This window comes from Spea bombifrons, chromosome 8 (assembly GCF_027358695.1).
Source record: "Spea bombifrons isolate aSpeBom1 chromosome 8, aSpeBom1.2.pri, whole genome shotgun sequence".
In the NCBI taxonomy this organism is placed as follows: Eukaryota; Metazoa; Chordata; class Amphibia; order Anura; family Pelobatidae; genus Spea; species Spea bombifrons.
Genome location: NC_071094.1, coordinates 44,015,408 through 44,038,481, shown reverse-complemented (window position 1 = coordinate 44,038,481; position 23,074 = coordinate 44,015,408). Strand labels below are relative to the sequence as shown.

At 42.6% G+C, this 23,074-nt stretch overlaps 2 protein-coding genes across 2 annotated transcripts in view; one reads left to right on the top strand and one right to left on the bottom strand.

Moving 5' to 3' along the window:
- Positions 1-8,922: 8,922 nt before the first annotated feature.
- The window catches only part of LOC128503210 (class I histocompatibility antigen, F10 alpha chain-like), a 70,471-nt gene continuing 56,319 nt past the window's right edge, over positions 8,923-23,074 (top strand). Inside the window, exons 1-5 of the mRNA XM_053473257.1 lie at positions 8,923-10,023; positions 10,118-10,219; positions 10,453-10,482; positions 10,798-10,834; positions 11,344-11,851. Of these exons, the coding sequence (XP_053329232.1) occupies positions 9,687-10,023; positions 10,118-10,219; positions 10,453-10,482; positions 10,798-10,832 (504 nt within the window). The 5' untranslated portion in view covers positions 8,923-9,686 and the 3' untranslated portion in view covers positions 10,833-10,834; positions 11,344-11,851. The remainder of the gene's footprint in view (positions 10,024-10,117; positions 10,220-10,452; positions 10,483-10,797; positions 10,835-11,343; positions 11,852-23,074) is intronic.
- On the bottom strand, positions 14,481-16,699 carry LOC128503917 (hyaluronan synthase 1-like). The gene is made up of 4 exons (XM_053474112.1): positions 16,025-16,699; positions 15,532-15,757; positions 15,302-15,434; positions 14,481-15,195 (listed from the first exon to the last, which is right to left on the bottom strand). Exons 1-4 carry the CDS (start codon positions 16,697-16,699, stop codon positions 14,481-14,483), a joined length of 1,749 nt encoding a protein of 582 aa, XP_053330087.1.

The window sequence follows — 23,074 nt, the reverse complement described above, 5'->3', positions numbered from 1 at the left end:
GGGGGTAGAGAACTGGCATGTCTGGGAGGCAGGGTGGCATGTCTGGGGAGGATGGAGTGGGGTATCAGGGGATATAAGGCGTATCAGGCACAGTGGCAGATGTGGGAGGCAGCGTGGAGTGGCAGATGTGGGAGGCAGCGTGGAGTGGCAGATGTGGGAGGCAGCGTGGCATATGTGGGAGGCATTGTGGAGTGGCAGATGTGGGAGGCAGCATGGCGTGGCATATGTGGGGAGGGCAGGGTGGCATGTCTGGGGAGGATGGAGTGGTGTTTCAGGGGGTATAAGGCGTATCAGGCACAGTGGCATGTGGGGGGTAGAGTGGAGTGGCTGATGTGGGAGGCAGCGTGGCGTGGCAGATGTGGGAGGCAGCGTGGCGTGGCAGATGTGGGAGGCAGCGTGGCGTGGCATATGTGGGAGGCAGCGTGGAGTGGCAGATGTGGGAGGCAGCGTGGAGTGGCAGATGTGGGAGGCAGCGTGGTGTGGCAGATGTGGGAGGCAGCGTGGAGTGGCAGATGTGGGAGGCAGCGTGGTGTGGCAGATGTGGGAGGCAGCGTGGTGTGGTATATGTGGGAGGCAGCGTGGAGTGCTGTGGTAGGCAGCGTGGCATATGTGGGGGGGCAGCATGGCATGTCTGGGAGGCAGCGTAGCAAGCCTGGGCTCAAATGTGCATATATTGGGGGGCTGGTTGGGAAATAAAGACAAGAAATGTATTATCAAAGTTTTTTTTATTCTGCTGTTTGTATTTAACATCATTTGTTTAGTAAATTATTTTAAATAAATGAAAAATTTACATTTTTTTATCCGATTAATCGATTAATCGAAAAAATAATCGGCCAACTAATCGATTATTAAAATAATCGTTAGTTGCAGCCCTAATCTCTTGTTTATGTTCTTGGTTTGTTGTTTTCAGGTGAAGCCTGCCGTGCTGTGCTCTCTGCTCGACGGCATTGTACGGGCATACTCTCCGTCTCTGTTATTACACAATGTTTCTTCTTTCTGTTGGAGTCTCTCGGACCCTGGTATGCTTATTGTATAAGGTTGTGTCTGATAACCTCCTGTATTACTGTATTGTCAGGGGAGACTCTGCCTATTTCTACGCATGTATGATTTGTGATGTTTTTCTTCTTATGCTTTCCCTGAATAAACGGAGATTTGAAGTAGACTCACAGAGTACTTGTGAAAGTATTTCTCATCCAACATCAGTGCCTGACCTCATCTACTGGAGGAATAGGCAAAAATTCCCACAGAAACGCTCCAAAATCTTGTGGCAAGGCTTCCCAGAAGAGTTGAAGCTGCAAAGGGGGAACAAACTACATATTAATGTCTATGTATTTAGAATACGGTGTCATGAAAGTCCCTGTTGGTGTAATGGCCAGGTGTCCCGATACTTTTGTCCATAAAGTGTGTGTATATATAGTATATATATATATATATATATATATAGTACATGGAAATATATGGATAAGGACATCAATGGTCTTAAGAATCTGCTATTTTAGCGGTGACCGTGGGCCAGTGCCGGCCCGACAAAATTTTTTTTTTTAATAAACGAAAGAGAGAGAAAGGGGCGCCGAGTGGTTTTCGCTTACCAAGCTGTCAGTACCCGCTCGGCACCCCTCTCTCTCTCCTCTGCGGCGAGTCTCCCTGTTCGCTCTCGGTGCCGGCATGGAGACTCGCCGCAGGACTGCTGAAAGGTAAGTACAAGGGGGGGGGGTAAGGGTAGATAATAGGGACGGAGGGAGAGGAAGGGTAGATATGGGGGGCGGAATTTTAAAATTCGCCCCAGGCGGCATTTTGCCTTGGGCCGGCCCTGTTTGTTTTATTTTTGCTGATTTCGCCTGGCTATATATAGACAGTTTTTGTAATTTTTTTTCTGTACCAGATAATGATATACATTGGGAAATACAATATATAATTTGTGTGGTTAAACTAAATAGTAAAGTGTGAAAATAGAAACATCAGCCTCAGGCTAGGTTTCCACTTGGGTTTTTGTCCTGCGTTATTTTATTGATGAAAAACGCCAGGAAAAACGCCAAGAAAACTGCCACTGCATTTACCTGCGTTTTGGCGTTTTTTCTGGAGTTTTAGCCTTTCTGTGGAAATTGCTTTTTTGACCTTAGGCAGTTTTTCCAGCCTTTACAAGTTAGAAGTTTCACCCAGCTAAAAGGGATTGGGATAAATGGCAAGTATCTGCCCTCTCCTGATGCCCTTTACTTGGTAGAGTTCTACGCCCCGGCGGACCCTTTTGTCTCTTTTCTGTGGTTTGTAAGGCATGCTTTATTTCGAATGTCTGCTCCTCTGGGAAGATTGGTCCCAAATGATGGTGCAAATTGTTTGCTGTTGCTTTTGGCACGCAGGATCCGGTCGCGTATGTTTGTTTGTAATGGCATGTTTGTTCCAAATGGTGTAAAATTCAATATGAACCAGTCCAGGACTTTGTTTTGTGTGAAACTGTTTGTTTCCAGCCTATTTCTCGTAGGACACACAGATACTGGGTCCATCCTCTGCATTGTAACTGTGGAAAAAAACGCCATAAAAAACGCCAAGGCAAAAAACCCCACATGGCTTTTTCATGGCGTTTTTTCTCTCCCATAGACTTCTATTGGAGAAAAACGCCAAGATTTCCTTGCAAAAAACGCCAGAGTGTCAACATGCTGCGATTCTGAAAAACTGCCACAGAGCCCAAAAAAGCAGAAAAACGCCAAAGAGGACTGAAAAAACGCCAAACAGAAAAACGCCAAGTGGATATGGCATTGTGCGATTTCCTATTGAAGAACAGCTAACATCTGGCTGCAGCGTTTTTAGCAAAAAAAAAAACAAGTGGAAACCTAGCCTAAGTCCTTCAGGGGTTAACTGGCCACTTACAGCCCCGGACTGGTCATCCGGCACATGGGCTGATAGACCTGGCTGCATGAGCATAAAACACATAACATGCCGCTGCACACATCTAGATGTCGGCCACACTTGTGTCATCAGGTGGCCGCTGGTCTTAAAGGGCCAGGGCTACCTCTTCACCGCCAGCGCGGCCCTGGGCACTTATCAGTTATGAGGCTGAAAACTTGTTTCTTTTGCACTTAGTCAGCAGAGATCCTGCCTGGAACAGCCAGATCATATGTATGAATTACTGTATATATTGTATTTTTTTATTAATAATCCATCTAATGAGGTTAAGCATCCTATATCTTGTTCACATCTTTCAACAGAAAGTTTTATTGATAGAAACTTAAATTATTTTTATAATGACAATTTATAAAGTTATCGAGGTTCTAGAATACAGTTTATATCTCCTCCTACTATGGGAATTTAGGTGTTCATCTTGTCACAGATTAATTTATATCCTGAGTAAACAGCTATCTAATTACAGGTTTGGTCATCAAGGTCCCTGTTCAGACGGAAATCTCTCCTATCAGGTTCTAAGTTCTATATTTATATATATATATAATTCATGCCATGTACTATGGGGTCTGTATTAGGGTCCCGTATCGCCCAAGACAGTCCCGTAATGGCATTTTAAATCCCGGGCAACCTCAATCTGGGCCAATGAACATATTCACAGTTTTACGGGTATATAAATTATCTACAGCTGGTATAAATGCGAAAAATACCAAAACACATTATTTTAACCTGCCTTGATTTGGAAAAAGCACAATATTTCTATATTATTTTCTAATTTTCTTTGTTTTAAAAAAAACAAATGTTTTAACCCCACCTAATGCTAAACCTATCCCTAAACTTGTGTCGCTCACCAACTACAAAATAGTTATTCAAATATATATATATATATATTAAATAATTAACCACTTAGGGTCAGATAACAAAAAAAAAATTATATATATATAGATCTTGGGCCCCAGGGAACTGCTGTTTCCTGGCTCTCTCCAGCTCAAGGAGGGATGCAGAGAACGGGGGACACAGATGGTGTTTACAGGCATCACTTATGTCACACAGACCCCGCGATTGCAGGCCCTCTAGGGACATTTTTTTTTTTTTTCATTGAATTTTATCAGTTTATTCCTCCCCAGTAGCAGCACTCAGCAGAGCTCCGTAGCTTTCTATTCCTGGAACACCTGTGTTGGGGGTGTGGCAGGAGGCGGGGAGGGGTGTGGTCAGCACTGTGTGTCCACAATATGATCAAACTCAATGGTCCCTGGGAAACATGGCTGATCTGGTCGCCCTTCCCAGTCATTATTTATATTACTCTATAGAGGAGGCCAGGAACAGGGAGATTTCCCACAATGCCATCAAACAGCTTGTGAGAGCCACCTTTGCCCTCAAGCAGCTCATCAGACCCATCGTAACCCCAAACACTCTGCTTGTGACATCATTGCCCCCAAATAACTTGTCTGTGCCTTTTGTACGCCTTGCAACATACACTCTGGCACACAAACGTAAACACACTTACACAAACACATGCTAACACACATACACTTACTCATACTCACTAACACACACGTACAGACTCATTCTAACACACACTCCCTCATACCGCTTACACATAAACACTCCCTCACACCACTTATATATACACATTCATACTGACACATAAACACACTCCAAATCACACCACTTACAAGTACATGCGCACACACAAATATTTACACATACATGCTCATGTTAACAAACACTTATACATAAACATTCACGCTCACTTATACTTCCTTCCGAAAGTCAAAGCTGTCCTACAAAAGACGGGACACTTGGAAGGTATGCACCCCTCTAACCTCACCTAATACCCCCCACCAGGGCCGGCCCTATAATGGGGCAGACTGGGGCAATTGCCCCAGGCGCTTTTTTTTGTTTTGTTTTTTTTTTGAAGCGGAGGAGAGAGAGAGGGGCACCGAGTGGTTTTCGCTTACCCGCTCGGCGCCCCTCTCTCTCTCTCTCCTCTGCGGCGAGTCTCCCTGTTCGGTCCCGGTGCCGGCTTGTAATGCAGAGCGCCGGAAGTGACGTCAATTTCCGGCGCTCAGCATTATAAGCCGGCACCGTGGCAGAGCAGGGAGACTCGCCGCAGGACTGTTTAAAGGTAAACACCAGGGGGGATCGTAGATTATGGCGTCGGCGAAGTTTAAAATGCCCCCCCGGCGTTGGCGTTTTAAACTTCGCCCCAGGCGGCGTTAAGTCTTCGGCCGGCCCTGCCCCCCCCACACACCCCCTGCAGGACACGCTTTCCCTGCGCTGGTCAGTAACATGCTAAACGTTTGTGTTTCCTGGAGAAATGGTTGATGACGTCACTCCAATAAACCTGGGTTATCCAGAATATTAATAACAGCCCCGCCGGAAATAAGCGGACTTTCACTTTCAATTTCTCCGCTCTCACAACCTTCAGCGCTTCCCTCTGCCCGGTAACTGCTGATGCGCAGAGGATTTAATTTCCTATTGGTCTGAGTTCCTGCTGCAGCCAATCAGCGCAGAGCTCCTGACTCACAGGGGATTTCCGGTTGACTCGGGCTGTTAGTTTGGGATCAGTCTGTGTTATTCCCGCTCCGGGGCCCCGATATGTCCGCATACAGGGGGGTAAAGATGTGGCCCCTGCTGCTCGTTGTGGGGGTGTCCGGGGTGTATTGTGGTGAGTATAATGGGGAGGGGTCTCCGGCATACAGAATGTGTATAGAGTGTGAGCTCTGCGGGTCAGTCTGTCTCTGACGTGTCTGTCTGTCTCAGGTCACTCTCTCCAGTATTATTACACCGCGGTCTCGGCTCCGGGACACGGGCTGCCGGAGTTCGTGTCAGTCGGGTATGTGGACGGGATCCAGATATCGGATTATAACAGTGACCGCGGCCGGGCTGTCCCTGTCGCTCGGTGGATGGAGAAAGCGGGACCGGAATACTGGGAGGGAGAGACACAGAAAGGCAAAGGCCACGAGGCTGTATTTAAATACAATGTGAGGACATTAATGAGCCGCTTCAACCACACCGCAGGTGAGACCCAGCACTGTATCCACTACCACAGCAGCAACTCCCAGCACTGTATCCACTACCACAACAGTAACTCCCCGCACTGTATACGCTACCACAGCAGCAACTCCCAGCACTGTATCCACTACCACAGCAACAACTCCCAGCACTGTATCCACTACCACAGCAGCAACTCCCCGCACTGTATACGCTACCACAGCAGCAACTCCCAGCACTGTATCCACTACCACAGCAGCAACTCCCCGCACTGTATACGCTACCACAGCAGCAACTCCCAGCACTGTATCCACTACCACAGCAACAACTCCCAGCACTGTATCCACTACCACAGTTACAACTCCCAGCACTGTATCCACTACCACAGTTACAACTCCCTGCACTGTATCCACTACCACAGCAGCAACTCCCCGCACTGTATCCACTACCACAGCAGCAACTCCCTGACCTGTATCCACTACCACAACAGCAACTCCCAGCACTGTATCCACTACCACAACAGTAACTCCCCGCACTGTATACGCTACCACAGCAGCAACTCCCAGCAGTGTATCCACTACTACAGCAACAACTCCCAGCACTGTATCCACTACCACAGTTACAACTCCCCGCACTGTATCCACTACCACAGCAGCAACTCCCCGCACTGTATCCACTACCACAGCAGCAACTCCCTGACCTGTATCCACTACCACAGCAGCAACTCCCCGCACTGTATCCATTACCACAGCAGGAACTCCCCACCCTGTATCCACTACCACAACAGTAACTCCCCACCCTGTATCCACTACCGCAACAGTAACTCCCCACCCTGTATCCACTACCGCAACAGTAACTCCCAGCACTGTATCCACTACTGCAACAGTAACTCCCAGCACTGTATCCACTACTGCAACAGTAACTCCCAGCACTGTATCCACTACTGCAACAGTAACTCCCAGTGCTGTATCCACTACTGCAACAGTAACTCCCCGCGCTGTATCCACTGCCACAACAGCAGTAACTCCCCGCGCTGTATCCACTGCCACAACAGCAGTAACTCCCCGCGCTGTATCCACTACCACAACAGCAGTAACTCCCCGCGCTGTATCCACTACCACAACAGCAGTAACTCCCTGCTCTGTATCCACTACGACAGCAGCAACTCCCCGCACTGTATCCACTACGAATGCAGCAACTCCCCGCACTGCATCCACTACGACCGCAGCAACTCCCCGCACTGTATCCACTACGACCGCAGCAACTCCCCGCACTGTATCCACTACCACAGCAGCAACTCCCCGCACTGTATCCACTACCACAGCAGCAACTCCCCGCACTGTATCCACTATGACAGTAACTCCCAGCATTCCCATCCGAGGGGTTTATAAACCGGAGGGAGTGAACTTTAACCCTTTATTGTCCGCAGCGTTCGATGCTCTGATTGGCTGCTGTATGAAGGGCTGATAGAGATGGAGCCCAATACAGTATAATGAATAATAGCCCCGAGAAACCATCTTTATGACATCATACAGATGACATCACTAATTACCGGAAACATGATATAATAACCGGGAAAACAGGCTCCCCAGTACTCCCAGTAACCGGCTCTGCTCCCAGTACAGCGAGGGTCCGTATACTGGGGTCCTGGGGTGTGACCCCCACGTCACTCACACTCAGCCGGGTGTAATGAGTGCCGCTCTTTGCAGGTGTCCATTCTCTGCAGGTGATGTACGGCTGTGAGCTGAGGGATGACGGCAGCACCGGGGGGTACGAGCAGCACGGATATGACGGGGGGGATTTCCTCGCCCTGGACGCCGAGCGCGGGGTTTATGTTCCGGTCGTTGCCGAGGCGCAGATCTCCGCACAGAGATGGAACGGTCCGGAGGTGCGAGTGGGAGGAGCTGTAGCAGAAATGGGGGGGTAACGGCTCCTGGGGGCTTCATCTGGTTTATAATTCCATTCTCCATACCGGGTCGCACCAGCCTCTCTTGGATTTTTTATTAACTGTTTATCTTCTGCATGACTCCCAACTCTCCTGCTTTGTGAAGAACAGTCCTGATTTTGGCAACTTTTGCTCCAGGTGTCCTGGGACAAAAAAAGGACTAATGCAAAGTAGGCGGAGTTACACAGCGCAGCGTTCTGGCTCCCATTGGCCGGCGTTCTCGTTGTTTATATCTCTTATATACCAACCAAGATCCCTCTTTCTCATTCAGCGAATAAATTAAATAAGTATTTCTGGGAAAGTAGGGATTTTTTAAGTTGTATTATTATACGAAAAAATTATAAACGCTGGAATTTATGAGAATATAAATTATCCGCAGCCGGTATAAATGGGAGAAATCCCAAAATATATTCATTAACCTGATTTCTGTCATTTTCATTTATTTTAATTTTTATATTTTTTTATTTTTCATGTTTTTTTTAGGTTTTTATTTATTGTGTTTAACCCCTACCTAACCCTGTCCAACAAATTCCCCACTGACTGCACCATATCAACTAAAAGGGAATATAAATAATAACCCCTTAGGGTCAAGTAAAGAAAGAGATAAAATATTTTATTAAAGCCGGGAATTTAGGGAATTAGCAACAGTGGTGGGGGGCATTTTTAACCAATTACATACCAGGTACGTTATGAGTCCTGTAGGAGCAAACTTATCATGACGTACCTGTTATGTCATTGGCTGCAAATGGTTTAACCTCTACCTCTTCTGCTGGGAGGCTGTTCCTGTCTCCTGTCTCCTGCAGATTGTACGCATTCAGATCTTTTAGTCATTTTGAGAATTTATATCCTGCAGATCTTTCCCCGTTGTAGTCGCTTCTTTTGACCTCTCTCCAGAATGTTCCGGATCCTTCCAGAACTTTACATAAAACTCTACAGGATCGGCTCCAACCGAAGTGGCAGCGCTGACCGCGCATGGGGTGATACAGGGGCATAAAGCACTAGCAGGGGCCACACATCCGGATGGGGCAAATCTTCTAAACTGCAGCTCCATTGTGGCGGAGACCGGTACTCGGACTTCCTTGCCGCTGAAAGGGGTTAACCCTTCATATTCCCCCAAGCACTAGCCGGGACTTAGTGTACAAACAGAACGGAGTTTATTGAGGACGCCTCAGATATTTATACAAAACACACGGCGGGATTAGGGATAAAATCTCATCAACCACCAGACAGCGCGGCTCCGTCATACAGTTCTATGGCCAGCAATGCCCACCCGACAAAGAGTCGCTATTTTGGGGTGATCCAGACGGAGCGGCATCGATCCCGGGGTAGCAATGGAGAGCTCAGGGTCCGTGGATGATATGATCCAAAAAGTGACGCGGTGCAACGGCAGGACCCTGAGCGACAGCGCTGGAAACTTCCCCTGGAACGGTCCGCATGGAATCCCTCAGTTCCATAACCGCGGCTGGTAAACCTCGGTCCTGGTGATAAAACCAGGGTTCCCAGACGAGCTCCCTCTCCGTAACCCCCACCGAGTGTCGCCCACCACAGGCTTAATGTTACCCCAAAAGAGCGTCGTGGTGGGAGAACAGGTGTCTGTAGCAGTGAAATTGCAATGGTCGGCAGGTATGGCCGCGGTTTCTGGCCGGTGTAAATTTCCATGAATTCACGGTTAGGTCCCTCTCAGGCGCCAAGCAGGGGGGGGGGGCGTTGAATCCGACCAGCACAGGGAGCCCGCAGGGTCGGTAAGTCCTTATTCCTTGGGAGAGTCGGTGAATATACTCGTTTGGCTGAGGGGGTAACACACAGGGATAGACGTACAATACATGAGATCAGGAATGGGGCCAAAATAATGTATGGGTCAAACGGATGGACTGTCACACCAAGTAACCGTTATTTAACCCTTTCTGTGATCTCAGTTGCCCCGGAGGTGAAGGTTTCAGCCCAGACTTCAGAGGGGGCCACAAAGCTTCACTGCCAGGTGTACGGGTTTTACCCCCGCGAGGTGGACGTGAATTGGAAGAGGAACGAGATAGATATTCCCTCGGATGAGGCCAAACAGGTTCTCCCCAATACCGACGGCACTTACCAGATCAGGGTCACCGTGGAAGTGACCCCAAAAGAGGGGGACAGTTACTCCTGCCACGTGGACCACGGCAGCCTGGCAGAGCCACGCATTGTGATGTGGGGTGAGTGCCGCAAGGAGAGGGGTAATTACCCCAACACTTACATCACATTCTCAGATTGCCCCCTGACTGATATCTCCTGTTTTGTGTCACTCAGATCCGAGGAAGGACGGAAGCGGCAGCACCGTGTACATCGTCATTGGAGTCGTTGCAGGGATCGCTGTCGCTGCTGCTGTTGGGTTTATATTATGGAGGAGAGGTTCGCGAAATTACTGCTTCTGAATACTCTATAGAGGCTTCTTCACATGACATCACTAATAATTCTGATTGTATATGACGGGGAATGTTATATCACCTTATCACCATAGCAACCAATAAAATAACACTTCTGATTGGCTATTCCTCTGGTTGCTATGTAGTTTCACCACTTTTCATACTTTGCACCAGCGTCCCTTCCCCAGTATTAATTATTTTTAAATCTGTTTATTTCAGGCAGACGTCCCGTTTACGCCCCGACTGGCAGTAAGTAATCCTTTCGTCTCCCGCTATGTTGGCGTTTCTGTGCGCGGGTATAATGGCTGGCAGCGGAGGTTGGCGGGTGATATTATAATATACAGAATACTGGCGGTGGGGGGCAGCGTCACTCGGGGGTCGCGTGTCTTCAGCTAACTCTGGTGGGTTATGGGTTGCGGGGGCAGGTAGGGGGGGGACGTTGTGTCTAAAAGCCCCGTTTGAGGGAGACGGGCAGTGCCAAGCGCCACATACCTGTGCTGGGTATCTAATTAGTGATGGGAAGATTGGCGTCACCTTTATAACAAACTTTTTTTTTCTTTTAAGTGTCAGAAGGGTCTCCAGCCGCATCCACGACGTAAATGTAAGTCCGTAATGATAACGGGAAGATGTTTTTTGTCTTCATATGAGGAGAGCCTGATACGAGTTCAATAATTCAGTGATTCTGGGAAAATCAGAGCAGAAAGAGACCTCTGAGCCCAAATATTTCTAGTATAAACCGTGTAACTATATAGACATCCAGAACACGAGCCGGGCAGAGCAGCTCCATTATTACTCCTATTAGTTACGCGTCATCCTGCTGGCGCAGAACCTGCTTTCCAGAGAACTTTCTACAGATCTACATAAAAAAATCTGTTCCGTGTGATTGATCTGCGAGCGCCGTCTCACAATTTATTTATATTAAATGGGGGATCGCGTACTTTTCTACTGGGAGACGATCAAACAAACCACCTTAAACTGGTTTTATTTTCTAAACCCTCCATGTTTGTTCTCCTTTCTCTCTCCTATTGACTAATATTTAAATTATTAAGGAAATGAATAAGTGAAGTAAGTTTAAGGCGACACATTAATGTATTCTCGATGTCTTTGCAGCTCCGCAAACAGAAGGGATCCGTGCCGGGAATTCCGTGTAGGAGACGGGAGAAAATCCCCCGCCTGGTGCCGGTCCCTGCATCCACTTCTTATAACTCACAGAAATCAAAAGCTTTTATAGGAATTGCTTAAAGTCGTATAATCTGCTTTATACTTGCAAATATACTCCTATAAATACCTGGGAACTCTCCGGGTCAACACCTGAATCCTCCGGGTCGCGGGGTCTTGACATGGCCCACCCGTTTCCCCTTTAAATAAGGATATTTCCCATGATGTCGGCGGGTAGTCCTGGCCGCGTCCCCCAAGAGTAGGCTCTGGGTAGTCGGAGCCCAGAAGTTCCCAGGTTTGTTCATATACAATAAGTTTTAGTGGGTGATTCACTGCTTTGCTACAATAAGATACTCGGTAATATTTTTGCCTCATTATCTATAAATAAGGGTAGAATATGGGGGTCTCGGGCTGTAATAATCTCTGTTTGATGAGAGATATGTAAATGAGGACAAACTCAGTGAATATTTGGGATCGGTCGTTACGGCGGAAGAAGAAGGGAAGGAACCTCAGACAGAAAGCACTGAGACACGTAAAACATGGAGGATTCCGGGGGTTCTGGCGACTGCAGACCAGTAAGCCTTACATCAGTATCTTGGCAAGAGACAGCTTGTAGCTGATTGTTCAGAGGAGGCCCTTCTTACTAGCGGGGGACCTCGGGGACCCATTTTTTCATGTTTTTATAAAAACATTACAGGTGGTCTTGAAGATAAGGCGCGTCTCTTCAACAATACAGAGGTCTGTAAGCCATTGGCTGATGGTAAACGGGATCTGTGAGGGGCGACAACAGACGAGATGGGGCTTGGAAATAATTATTTTAAGAGCTTAAGGATTGGCGGGTGATTAATTATTTTTGTGATGTTTAGATCTGTTTAACACGCAATAAAATGATTACAATAAAATATATATAAAAGTTCTACCTTCTTTTTTCAGTAATTGAATTGGTTAGAATCGGCAACTCATGCGATTAAAGTTGATTTGTTGCTGAGGAAGCCTAGCGATTCGTCTGTTTACAGAAATCCCCTCGGTGGCCGCCATCTTGATTACTGAGCGGCGGGATATGGTGTCGCCCCGGAACATTCCCAAGTAAACTAATCAGCCTTGGCAGTCTTACAGCAAAATAAATAATAATTAAAATAATAATTTTAATAGCAAAAGAAAAAGTAAATGAATAGATAAATAAAGCTAACATGTATCTTGGGGTAACGAGGTCTTTAACCCCTTCAGGCACGGGACGTACCTGGTACTTACTGGTCGCAGGTCACCGGGACGCTCCATGAGAGCGTCAGTGCAGCGTTAACCCCTTCAATACCGCAATCGCGGCATTGAAGGGGTTAATTCACGTTTTTTATGGGGCTCTGCTGCTGGTGGTCTGTCTGGAAGCCCAGGCAGACCAGCAACAGCAAAAACGAGCCCCCACAAGCCCTTTGATCAGTCCTGTAGGACTTCCTGAGCGGGAAGTCTGTCATTTCAGACATCTGCTTTACAGTAGCGTATCTGACGGGGGCGGGGCTGGAGGGGCTAATACAGGCCCGCTGCTTACTGCTGTGGCGCGCGCACTGTGTGAGGAAACTTTTTTCCTGCGCAGGGGAGGGGCGGGAAAAGAGTTTCCTCATACCAAATAAAAATTTGGTTATTTGGCCATCTTATTAACTGGATGTTGCAGAAAAATAAATGAACATGTTTTTATTCATTTTTTTTTGAGCATCCATATTTATCAGCTCTGTACAATGGGGATATTAAAATAAAAAAAATGTAAAGCATGCAAAATGTATAGATTGTCTTTTGTTATTTTATATTATGTCATAAAAATGTACACAACCTCGCCACTAGATGGACATGAAAAGGACAAAAATGATTTCCTGCTGCGTCATTACTCCACAAGTATTCCTTAAGATGCACATTTCTTATCCTATAGCGAGAACATTGGCAACTGCTTTTCATTTAATAGGATAGTATTGGTGAAGGGAATGCTATTTTTTGTGGTTCTTGGTAAAACGCAGAAAATTTAAATATTCAAATAAAAAAAAAAAAAAGTGAAATAGTGCCAGGAGCTTTTTGGACTATTTTTTTTATTATTTTTACAAGAGTTTGCACCCCAAATCATATTTTAAATGTTTTTATAAATGCTATGAAACCGATTATACGTATAATTAGTTTGTGAAACCTTGTTATTTGATGATGTTTACAAAATAATAGTGCAATTAGCAGGTGGTACCAAAGGACAAATAATTCCCACAGCATTCACACCTTTCTTATGCTGCAGTGACAACTAGTGGACATATTGTGCAACTGCAGCAAACATTTTCCATCATTCTACAAAAAAATTATGTAAAAGCAACCAAGCGGACATTTTTTTCAGTTAAACAGCAAAATAATAATCTAGTGCATTTGAAATTATAAATACTAAAAATACCGGTGTATCTGCAATAAGCCAATTCAAAATTAAAACATTCTAGAAAGGCTACTTTTCAATAGTTTTTCTGAGACATCCACGGCTAATGATGTAAGATTGTGCGCCGGGCCATCTTTACCTAAATAATTGGTTTGTTGTAATCCGTCTATTATAGTTGTTATTACCCTTGAATATATGTATTTTAAGCAGCACTGCAGGAATTGTTGGTGCTATTTAAATAAAAGATAATAATTGTTAAAAAAAATAATGATGCAGGTGTCATGCAGATACATTACATTATTTTTTATAATAAACTGACAAAATTGCCAACTATGAGTACATCAGCCAACTAAAAAAGTAAATTAAATGGATGTGAACTGTAATTTAAATTACTAGTGTTAATATTTAGTCATATTATATTACATCAGGAAAAATGGGCAGACCAGATGGGCCGAATGGTTCTTATCTACCATTATAGTCTATGTATCTACAGATGAATTCTTTCAAAAGAAAAAAGATCAGCCGAGAAATTTGGCATATGGTTAAAAAAAAATACACAAGTCATGTAACTCAACTGAAATATATACACATTTATTTGAGAAAAGGAAAATCCTTTAACGGAAAAAAACAATAATTCAACCACAATATACACATAAAAATTCTGCTGTGAAGATATTATAATAAAAAATCAAGTTTAAACGTTGCTGGCAGCCTCCGGTTCGTTGGATCCACCTTGTTCTGGATCGCGAGCTTCCGGTGAGCTCCTCCTGCAACATTTCCTGATCCAGACCCAGTAAATGAGGGTCATCACACCCCAATAAGCCATGTACCCCACTGACCCATAAATCAGATACAGGAGCTCCTGCTGCTGATGGGGGGTGGTCCAGTCCTTCTCCAAATCTCTATAGATCCCATAACCTAGCCCTGCACCCAAAATAATTGCCCATATGGACAGGGGCAGCAGGGGCATGAAATTCCCCACAATCTTCTTGCGTCCAGATGTTCCCCAGTTGGTTTTGTTGATGGTCAAAATAGCAAAATATTTGGTGGGCAACAACCCGCTCATGTATAGTATGGAGTAGAGCGACATGAGCACCATGACTATATTACCTCGGAGCCAGCTGGCGTACAGGGATTTGATGAGGGCGATAATTTGAATACACAGGAGGAGCCAAAGTATGTTCCACAAGCTGCCGGCGTAAAACAGGCGGATCACGGTGATGGTCACGTAGAATGGGAAGACCATAGTGACCACTGACTCATATGTCATCCATAAGTGGTGTTTATACCAGTACTGAGCATTGTACAGCCACTCCCTGTAATAGGACTTGGTCCAGCGGGTCTGCTGATTGAGCCACCGCAAGTACAGGGAGGGAGTCTCGGAATAGGCACGGGATTTAGACGTGTACCTGAAAGAAGAACAAAGATGAACGGTCAAGAGAGTGAAAAAGTGTAAAGACTTGCTTAATACAAAACAATCTGTAGGTTACAATAACTGATTTAGGTAGAACTTACTTTGTGCCATAACCCAAACTGAGTACCCGGTTGGTGAGGTGACGGTCATCTCCTAGTGTGCACTCCGTACCAAGGAACTTTTGACCATACCAATCCTCCAAGAATGTCTGAAGAACGTCATTCCTGTACATACCTGTTAAAATGTAGAGTATTAGTATAAAGTATATGTATTTGGTATATCAGTCCATTAGTTCTAAAACTAACAAACATCTTGAAGGTTGACTACGTACCCAGTGGGCCACTGATGCATGACACGCAGTCAAAGTAAGATTGACAGGCTCTCTCCACATTGAAGGCCATCCAGTATCTTAGATTGCTCATGAAGCTGATGAATGAATCGTACGTGTTAAGGATTCGGACATCTCCCCCAACCGCCCCGTACATTTCATTTGCCTCCAAGACCTTCACCATCTCCACGGTGGCCAACTCATCTAGTTTGGTGTCTGAGTCACAGACCTACAAGAAAATAAAAGTTTGTTAAATATATATTTTTTCCCACAATATATGTATTAAATATATTTAGAATTATTTACATTATTTCATCTTTTCTATATGCCTACAGATACAATGTATATCACTCAATGAGCTTTCACTTTAACCCAGAAATGCCCTTGGAAACATCCTACATAACTGTAAAAGATTTTTCATCACAATTTCTACATTTTTGAATAAAGGCCATTAGGTATTAATATGTAAATCAGACACGTGGCATGAAACACTTACTTGCACATAGTCCACGCTGTGCTCCAGGGCTTTAAATGCCGTGTACATAACCTCTCTCTTGCCTCCCCACTTCTGCATTATACACACGCATCTTTTACTCTGGATAAGGTTCTTCACTATGGTGCTTCCCTCGTTCTCCTGCAGAGGAACCGAATCTTCACCCTCTTGGTTCTGTTTGCGAGAGTGATAATTCTCTTCCCACACATACGTGCCGACATCCTCGCCGTGGAACACATCCTTAAACATGTCCATCATGTAGGCATCATCCTCCGAATTTCCATCCACAACGAGAATGACCTTGAGCTTCTCTTTGGGATACTTTACAAACTTGCAAGACTCCAGACACTGGCGGAGGTAATCAGGGTCTTCTTGGTATCCGGCGATGGTGAGGCCAACGGTCTTTTGAAAACTACAAGCCAGTTTACTCTTCTTGATTTTGCAGAACTCCAGGTAAGCAAAGAGGCTCTGGAAGAGCAGGAAGAGAACCATGAGAATCCCATACAGTCCGACTGATATTAGAAGAGTCGAGTCTTGGACGAGTTCATATTCCACCACGTAGGCCGCCGTTACGGAGGCCAACACTACAAGAGCGAAGGTGTAGGTGAGGATCTTCCGGGCGATGGGGAAAGGGGGATCGATGTTCTTGGGGTTGGGCGTTTTCGGCTGTTTCGCCATATCTGTAGAAAACGAGAAATATTGAGATTATTTTATCAGTTGTTCAGAAAACCGAATTGAGAATATTCTACGTTTTATGGAAATAGAGACGATAATATTAGACTTTTCTGCTGTTTAGGCTGATAAGGGTTTTTATTGTAAAAATATGAAAAAATACAATAAACTATGAAAAAAAATGATTCTTCGATTTAGAATTTTTTTTTGCATAAAATAAAAAATAAAATAAATAATCCTGATTATGATACAAGTAGAATAATAAAATACATGTGCGTAAAACACATTCGTGGAAATCTTCTGTTAATGTAAAAAATTACCAGAAATTAGTTATTAATACATTATTATATGTTCTGGCCACAATCAGAGCGTAATATATATATATATATAAATAAAAGCATACATTTATAAAATAAGCAACTTACTTGGAATTCTCCAGGTGGTGGGACGAGTTTTGCAGAAGAAGATTGGCCGTCGGGTGGGTGCAGAGTAGTATGGAGGACCACCCTGTGTCCGCCGAAGGGAATGATGAACTATCAGGGTTACCTGGGTATTTATTATTAGTCCTTTCCTCAAAGCCACACCCCCTGTTTAATGATTGGCTGACATATTGGCCTAATGTAGTGAATGGCTTATTCCTGATCAATTTTTTTTTTTTTTTTTATATAGGAAAATGTAAATATTATAAATTTATCACGTTTCTCCGCATCGGAGTCACAGACTTTGGGCTTCAAAATTCTCAATTTTATTAAATTTTATTTGGTTAAATTTTATTATATACGCGGATATGATTTTTAAAAAAAAAATGTATTTAAGGATCAATTTAGGCAGCGTTTGTGATTTTTCCAGCAGCAGGTCTAGAAATGTAACGAAAAATTACAAATTAGAAACCACTCTAAGGGGGTAGTAGATGAGTGGACAGGCTCCCAGCAGAAGTGGTAGAGGTTAATACAGTGAGGGGATTAAACATGCGCGGGGTAGACATACGGCTCCTGAATCTAAGACAAGACCAACGACTGATTAAGGTTTGAGTCTTTACAGCAGGAGAAATGGGCGACTAGACGGGGGCCGATCTGCTATCAAACGCTTTATTTCTTTTTGGCCTTCAAATAATACATTTATTAATCTTAGTGGAGGGGAACTACCAGTTATCCTCAATTTCCTGGGACAGTCCCTGAACTGAGACATATTATTTCTATATTTAATTCACAATCTGATTTAATGTTTAAAGGATAAAATTCTATAAAAAAATCCATCAACTAAGTCAGAATTCTGAAAAAAGATTGAATTTATTTTTAAATCCTATTAAATTTTAATCCTATCTGAAAAAAATGTCCATTCGTTTCATCCCCGACTAAAGTCTGGCCCTAAAGACCCCCGCCATTTGCACGCGGAGCCAGCTCAGACTGGGGGTCTCCTGACAAAGCGCCCCCCGCGGTTTCTTATGTACATGTTTCCTTTCTTATGCAGCCAGGAATTACTGCGATTTGTGATGCTAATACAATCCGATATGATAATCCGATATGATAATCCGATATGATAATCCGATATGATAATCCGATATGATAACCCGATATGATAACCCGATATGATAACCCGATATGATAATCCGATATGATAATCCGATATGATAATCCGATATGATAATGTCACCGGCTTCTCGAACACATTCACTTTTATCCACAAACACAAACATTGTTAATATAATTCATATATAATATAATGCAGATATATTCAGCCTGTTAACTATGGTAATTGCCCCAAAAATGTACATTGCAAATGCATCAGATAGCTCCACAAGCCTTCAGAACCTCGGAAATCTTTTAAGAAGAGACCTCTGAGGTCTCTGGCCCAATAAAATGAAGGCTGACCAGAATCCAAGCTTAATCTTGGCTTTATTTTCAAATATACTGCCCGTCTTCTCCTGCTGTAAAGACCCAAACCTTAATCAGTCGTCGGTCTCGTCTTAGATTCAGGAGCCGTATGTCTATCCCGCGCATGTTTAATACCCTCACTGTATTACCCTCTACCACTTCTGCTGGGAGGCTGTTCCACTCATCTACCACCCTCTCAAAACTTGATTTTGATTACTGTATAGTTTAGCTCATGTGTAGCAAAAAAATAATAATAATAATAAAATGATCGAAATAGTAAAACTGTACACAAAATCATTTACACAAACAGCATATTTTTACAGATTAAAATAAATGTATATTTGATATTTATAGTTTAAACAAATTAAAGTTTTTTGCACAAGGAGACATGGATGGGGGGGGGATTATCTCACCGCACAGTAGAGGTAGGACCGGGGTGGTGGGGTAAATAACGTGATGTTTATTTACAATGAAGAGTGATTATCAATGGAAGGCGGCGTCTCGCTTCATTATGCGAGACAAACACAGGCATGAGCCCCGGCGGCTGCGATGCTAATTCAATTAATTCTTCGCGGGGGGGGGGATTGTTTTCATAATTAACAAAAGAACAAAAACAACAACAAAACAAATAAAAAAATATACACTTTTCTAACTGTAACATTGAGTTAAAAAGCTGTGAGACGGGTTGAGATCTTCATAATCCTACAAAAAAAAATATTCACAATTATTATTGCAATCGAATATTATTAAAATATAATTATTTTAATAAACACAAATCAGTCATTTCCATAATTCAGATTATTTTTTAATATATTCTGTATCATAATAGCAATAATAATAATTTACTAAAGAGTGTTGGTAAAATTCCACCAGTGTGAACTATGAATGGATTTTGGGTAGTTTCCTCTTATTTTGCCCATTTTTTTTATTTATTTTTTGGCCAGGTATCTGACAGTTTTGTAATATACATCCCCATCCTATCCGTTATCCCATATTCACTGTTTCCTGCAATGCTGAATCCAAAGAGAGCCCCCCCCCAAAAAAAACCACAGATTTAGGCTTCTAGCTATTTAATTATTTTAGCAATCTTTGTAAAATAATCTACGGGTATTGGGAACGCACATAATGAAAGTTATTTTAAGGACGAGATTGGTCACATGACAATTAAGTATTCCCAAAAAAATGAATAAGGCAACTTTTTTACTAGATTCATTTTTCCCCAAGGCTGACCCCAATAAATGAATAATAATAATAATAATTATTATTATTATTATTTGATTACCCTATAAATACTTCTAGATTCCCCTATAAAATGAATACTGCAGATGATTGAGGTTTTTATTTTTCTTAGTCTGTACGTACAGCTTTGCTGCCTTCCTTATAGCAGAGAAAACAAAGTTTTTTTTCAAATATAAAAGCAATTTTTTAGGAAATGTTTTTTAAAATTTTAAAATGACATACATTGTAGCTCAATAATCCATAAAATCCATTGTATCAATACTACCATATGCAAGAAATACAAAGTTTTTTTTTCCATAACAGCCAGTTTTAGTTAAAACAAGGCGCACGTTTTTCAGCAACTTCGTAGTATGATATTTTTGCGTGTGGAAGAGCTCACGGATCACATGACATACAGAATAGGATTTTGGAACAACTTTCTGCTATATCTCACATTACTATCTGCACAACCCTCTCTTCCTTTTGTACCAATACATCTTAACGTTTGTTAATGTTATTGTCAATCGCATATAATGTTGATTTTAATGTCATTGTTCAATATTTTCACCGTCCCCTATTATGACAGCGTTACGGAATCTGCAGGCGCCAAAATAAAGAAATGTAATGTTTGAGACATCACAATCAAGTCTCGTTTCGTGATAGTTTATTGACCAATGTTCGAAGAGTGAGATGTTGAGTTCATAAACCTTTGAGGACCTCGGACGTAAATATACGCATGTGGTCAGACTCTTACCTGATTACACTATGTTTTGCTGACGCTTTCGTTTTTTTGGCCCCAATTTAATATTTTTTTCACTCTTGATCAGGAAATCAAACCTTTGTCTTTTCTGAATATATGCATTTTATGTTTTTATATATATATATATATATATAATATTATATATATTATATATATATATATATATATATATATATATATATTTGTTTTATATTTACTAATTACTTAAATATCTAATTGTTACCTTTGTCTTTTCTGAATATATGCTTTTTCTGTATATATATATATATATATAATATTATATATTATATATATATATATATTTGTTTTATATTTACTTATTACTTAAATATCTAATTGTTGCCTTGGTAACTGCTATTCATTGAGTTTAAAGATCAAGCCAGTTGGAACATTGGACTGTGGAATAAATGTGTTATTCTTTTTGTTATCTCTGATAGACATCTTTTGAATCTCTGGTGTTTTCCGGCCCAGAGAACGACTCTGCTCTTTTTGATTCAATAAAGATATGGTGGACCCCTGATGGGATAATCCAATTGTTTTGTGTCCCCGTTAGAAAAAGAGATTATGCTGATTGATAATACGATCACCTTGCTTTAAACCGTCGTCTCTGGCGATATATCCTAATTTTCTGTTCTATAGGCAGGTTTTGACGACCACATTGTTTTACCTCTGGATTTTTTTCATCTAGAAATCCAAATATCTACCAACCCGAACACAAATAAAACACTTAGAACCTTATGGCCCACGTATAGGCTGATGGACTCATATTGGTGGCATAGGCCCATGACTCAACCACCCATGTCCCACGTCTATAAGATAAAATACTAAAAAAGGAGGTGCAAACAACCAAAAAATACAAGAATTTATTCAAAAAAGCAAAAAATATACCAAAAATATAATCACAAAAATACAAAAAAGTAGACAAGCTCAAAAAAAGTTCAAAAAAGTAAACAAATCTCAACAAAAATTGCAAAAAATATTAAATAAAGAAAATCAAGTGACAGGAGAGCTGTTCAGTGGCGATCCCTCCAACTTTTCGGCTCCAGGCCTTTTCTCAAGAGTGTCTATATGACAATTTAGGCCGGACGGCGGCATTTCTAACGGTCTGGGAGAGATTTGGGGAAGCCTACGATGTTGGCTCAAATCTTGTGGCGTTCCTGCCGTGTATGACGACACTTGGGCCTTTACTTAAGTCGGTGAATTCTCATGAAACATGGAATCTATTTCCTGGCCCACGGCAACCAACATCTAGCCGCGATCCCTGACGCCATCTTATTTTAATTACCCTATATCAATAAGGCTCACTATTGGAGAGATTTACCACCAATCTGTGTCCAACCTTGTGATCTGATTATATATTAATAATAATAATAATAATAATAATTAGTATTATTGTGCAATGTATTGTATTTTAGGGCCTTTTGGTCTCGTTGGACTTTCCCTCATCAGAATTACATATGAGGGGTATTCGAATCTCTTGTTTTTGTTAAACAACATGTTAAAGAACATGTTTTTGAAAAGGTAGCCAGAGGCAACCATTAATTGCGATGCTAATTCCATCAAAAGCCGGCGAGGTGCTCGGGGGGGTGTCGTGAATAATGAGCCAGCGTTCCTCCCATTATTGTTACTGGTTTTCATACTGGGTCGGAATCTCGTTAGCTGGCTTGTTTACTTTCATTACCAAATGTATTGCCGCCTCGGGCCTCCGTCTCTGTGTGCAAATAACCCCCGGCGTCTGCGATTTCACGTCACGCGCCAAACCCGGGTGTTATAGTACCGATTATAACGTTCGGAACACGGGTAATTGTTTAAAATCCCAAAGATCATACTAACGAATTTTAATAGGATAAATTAACATATTAACATTTTTAGGCCTTCAAACTTCAAGATCTTAAATTTTTTCTTTTAGGCTCCTTTTTTTAGTGCATTTTTCTTTTAAAATGATACAGATTTCCTTGAAATAGGTTACGGCAGCAAATAATTAAAAATACATTTTTAGTCACTTTTACAGAAGTTTTTGTTTTTTTTTAACCGCCTTCTCATGGGAAAATTTCACGAAATTCTGATCATTTGGTTACTCTACGGAGCCAATTTGCAGATTAGTGGAAGGCGAATTAATAAATTACAGCATAATAGGGGAAAAATGCTACATTTTCATGTATTTATACTACAAAATTTGCTTAAATATGGGTTATTTCGCCTTTAAAAAGCAGAAAACAAAATAAAAAAAATGTTTTTCAAGTCGGAAAGCGTCGGCATGACAGACACGATGTCTATAAACTCATTTGCGTCGTAACGATAAAGTACAAAGCGAATTATTCATGCTGTTATTATGTGCTGATTTGTATAGCACCATCATATACTGTAGTGCTGTACAATGGCTTAAAAGGACATTACAAGTTAGTTGGGTTCAATATCCATAGTTTTCTATAATTGGCCAGCAAACCAAAAAATATTCAATGGACTGCCTATACACACTATTCGCTCCTATTGGATGAGGGGTCCGCCAATAATGTAGTAGGGGTGTGG

Coding starts and splice junctions, on each gene's coding strand:
- LOC128503917 (XM_053474112.1), bottom strand. CDS start 16,699: ATGGCGAAACAGCCGAAAACGCCCAACCCCAAGAACATCGATCCCCCT. Junction 15,435..15,531: donor ATGCATCAGTGGCCCACTGG/GTACGTAGTCAA, acceptor ACATTTTAACAG/GTATGTACAGGAATGACGTT. Junction 15,196..15,301: donor AGTTTGGGTTATGGCACAAA/GTAAGTTCTACC, acceptor TTCTTCTTTCAG/GTACACGTCTAAATCCCGTG.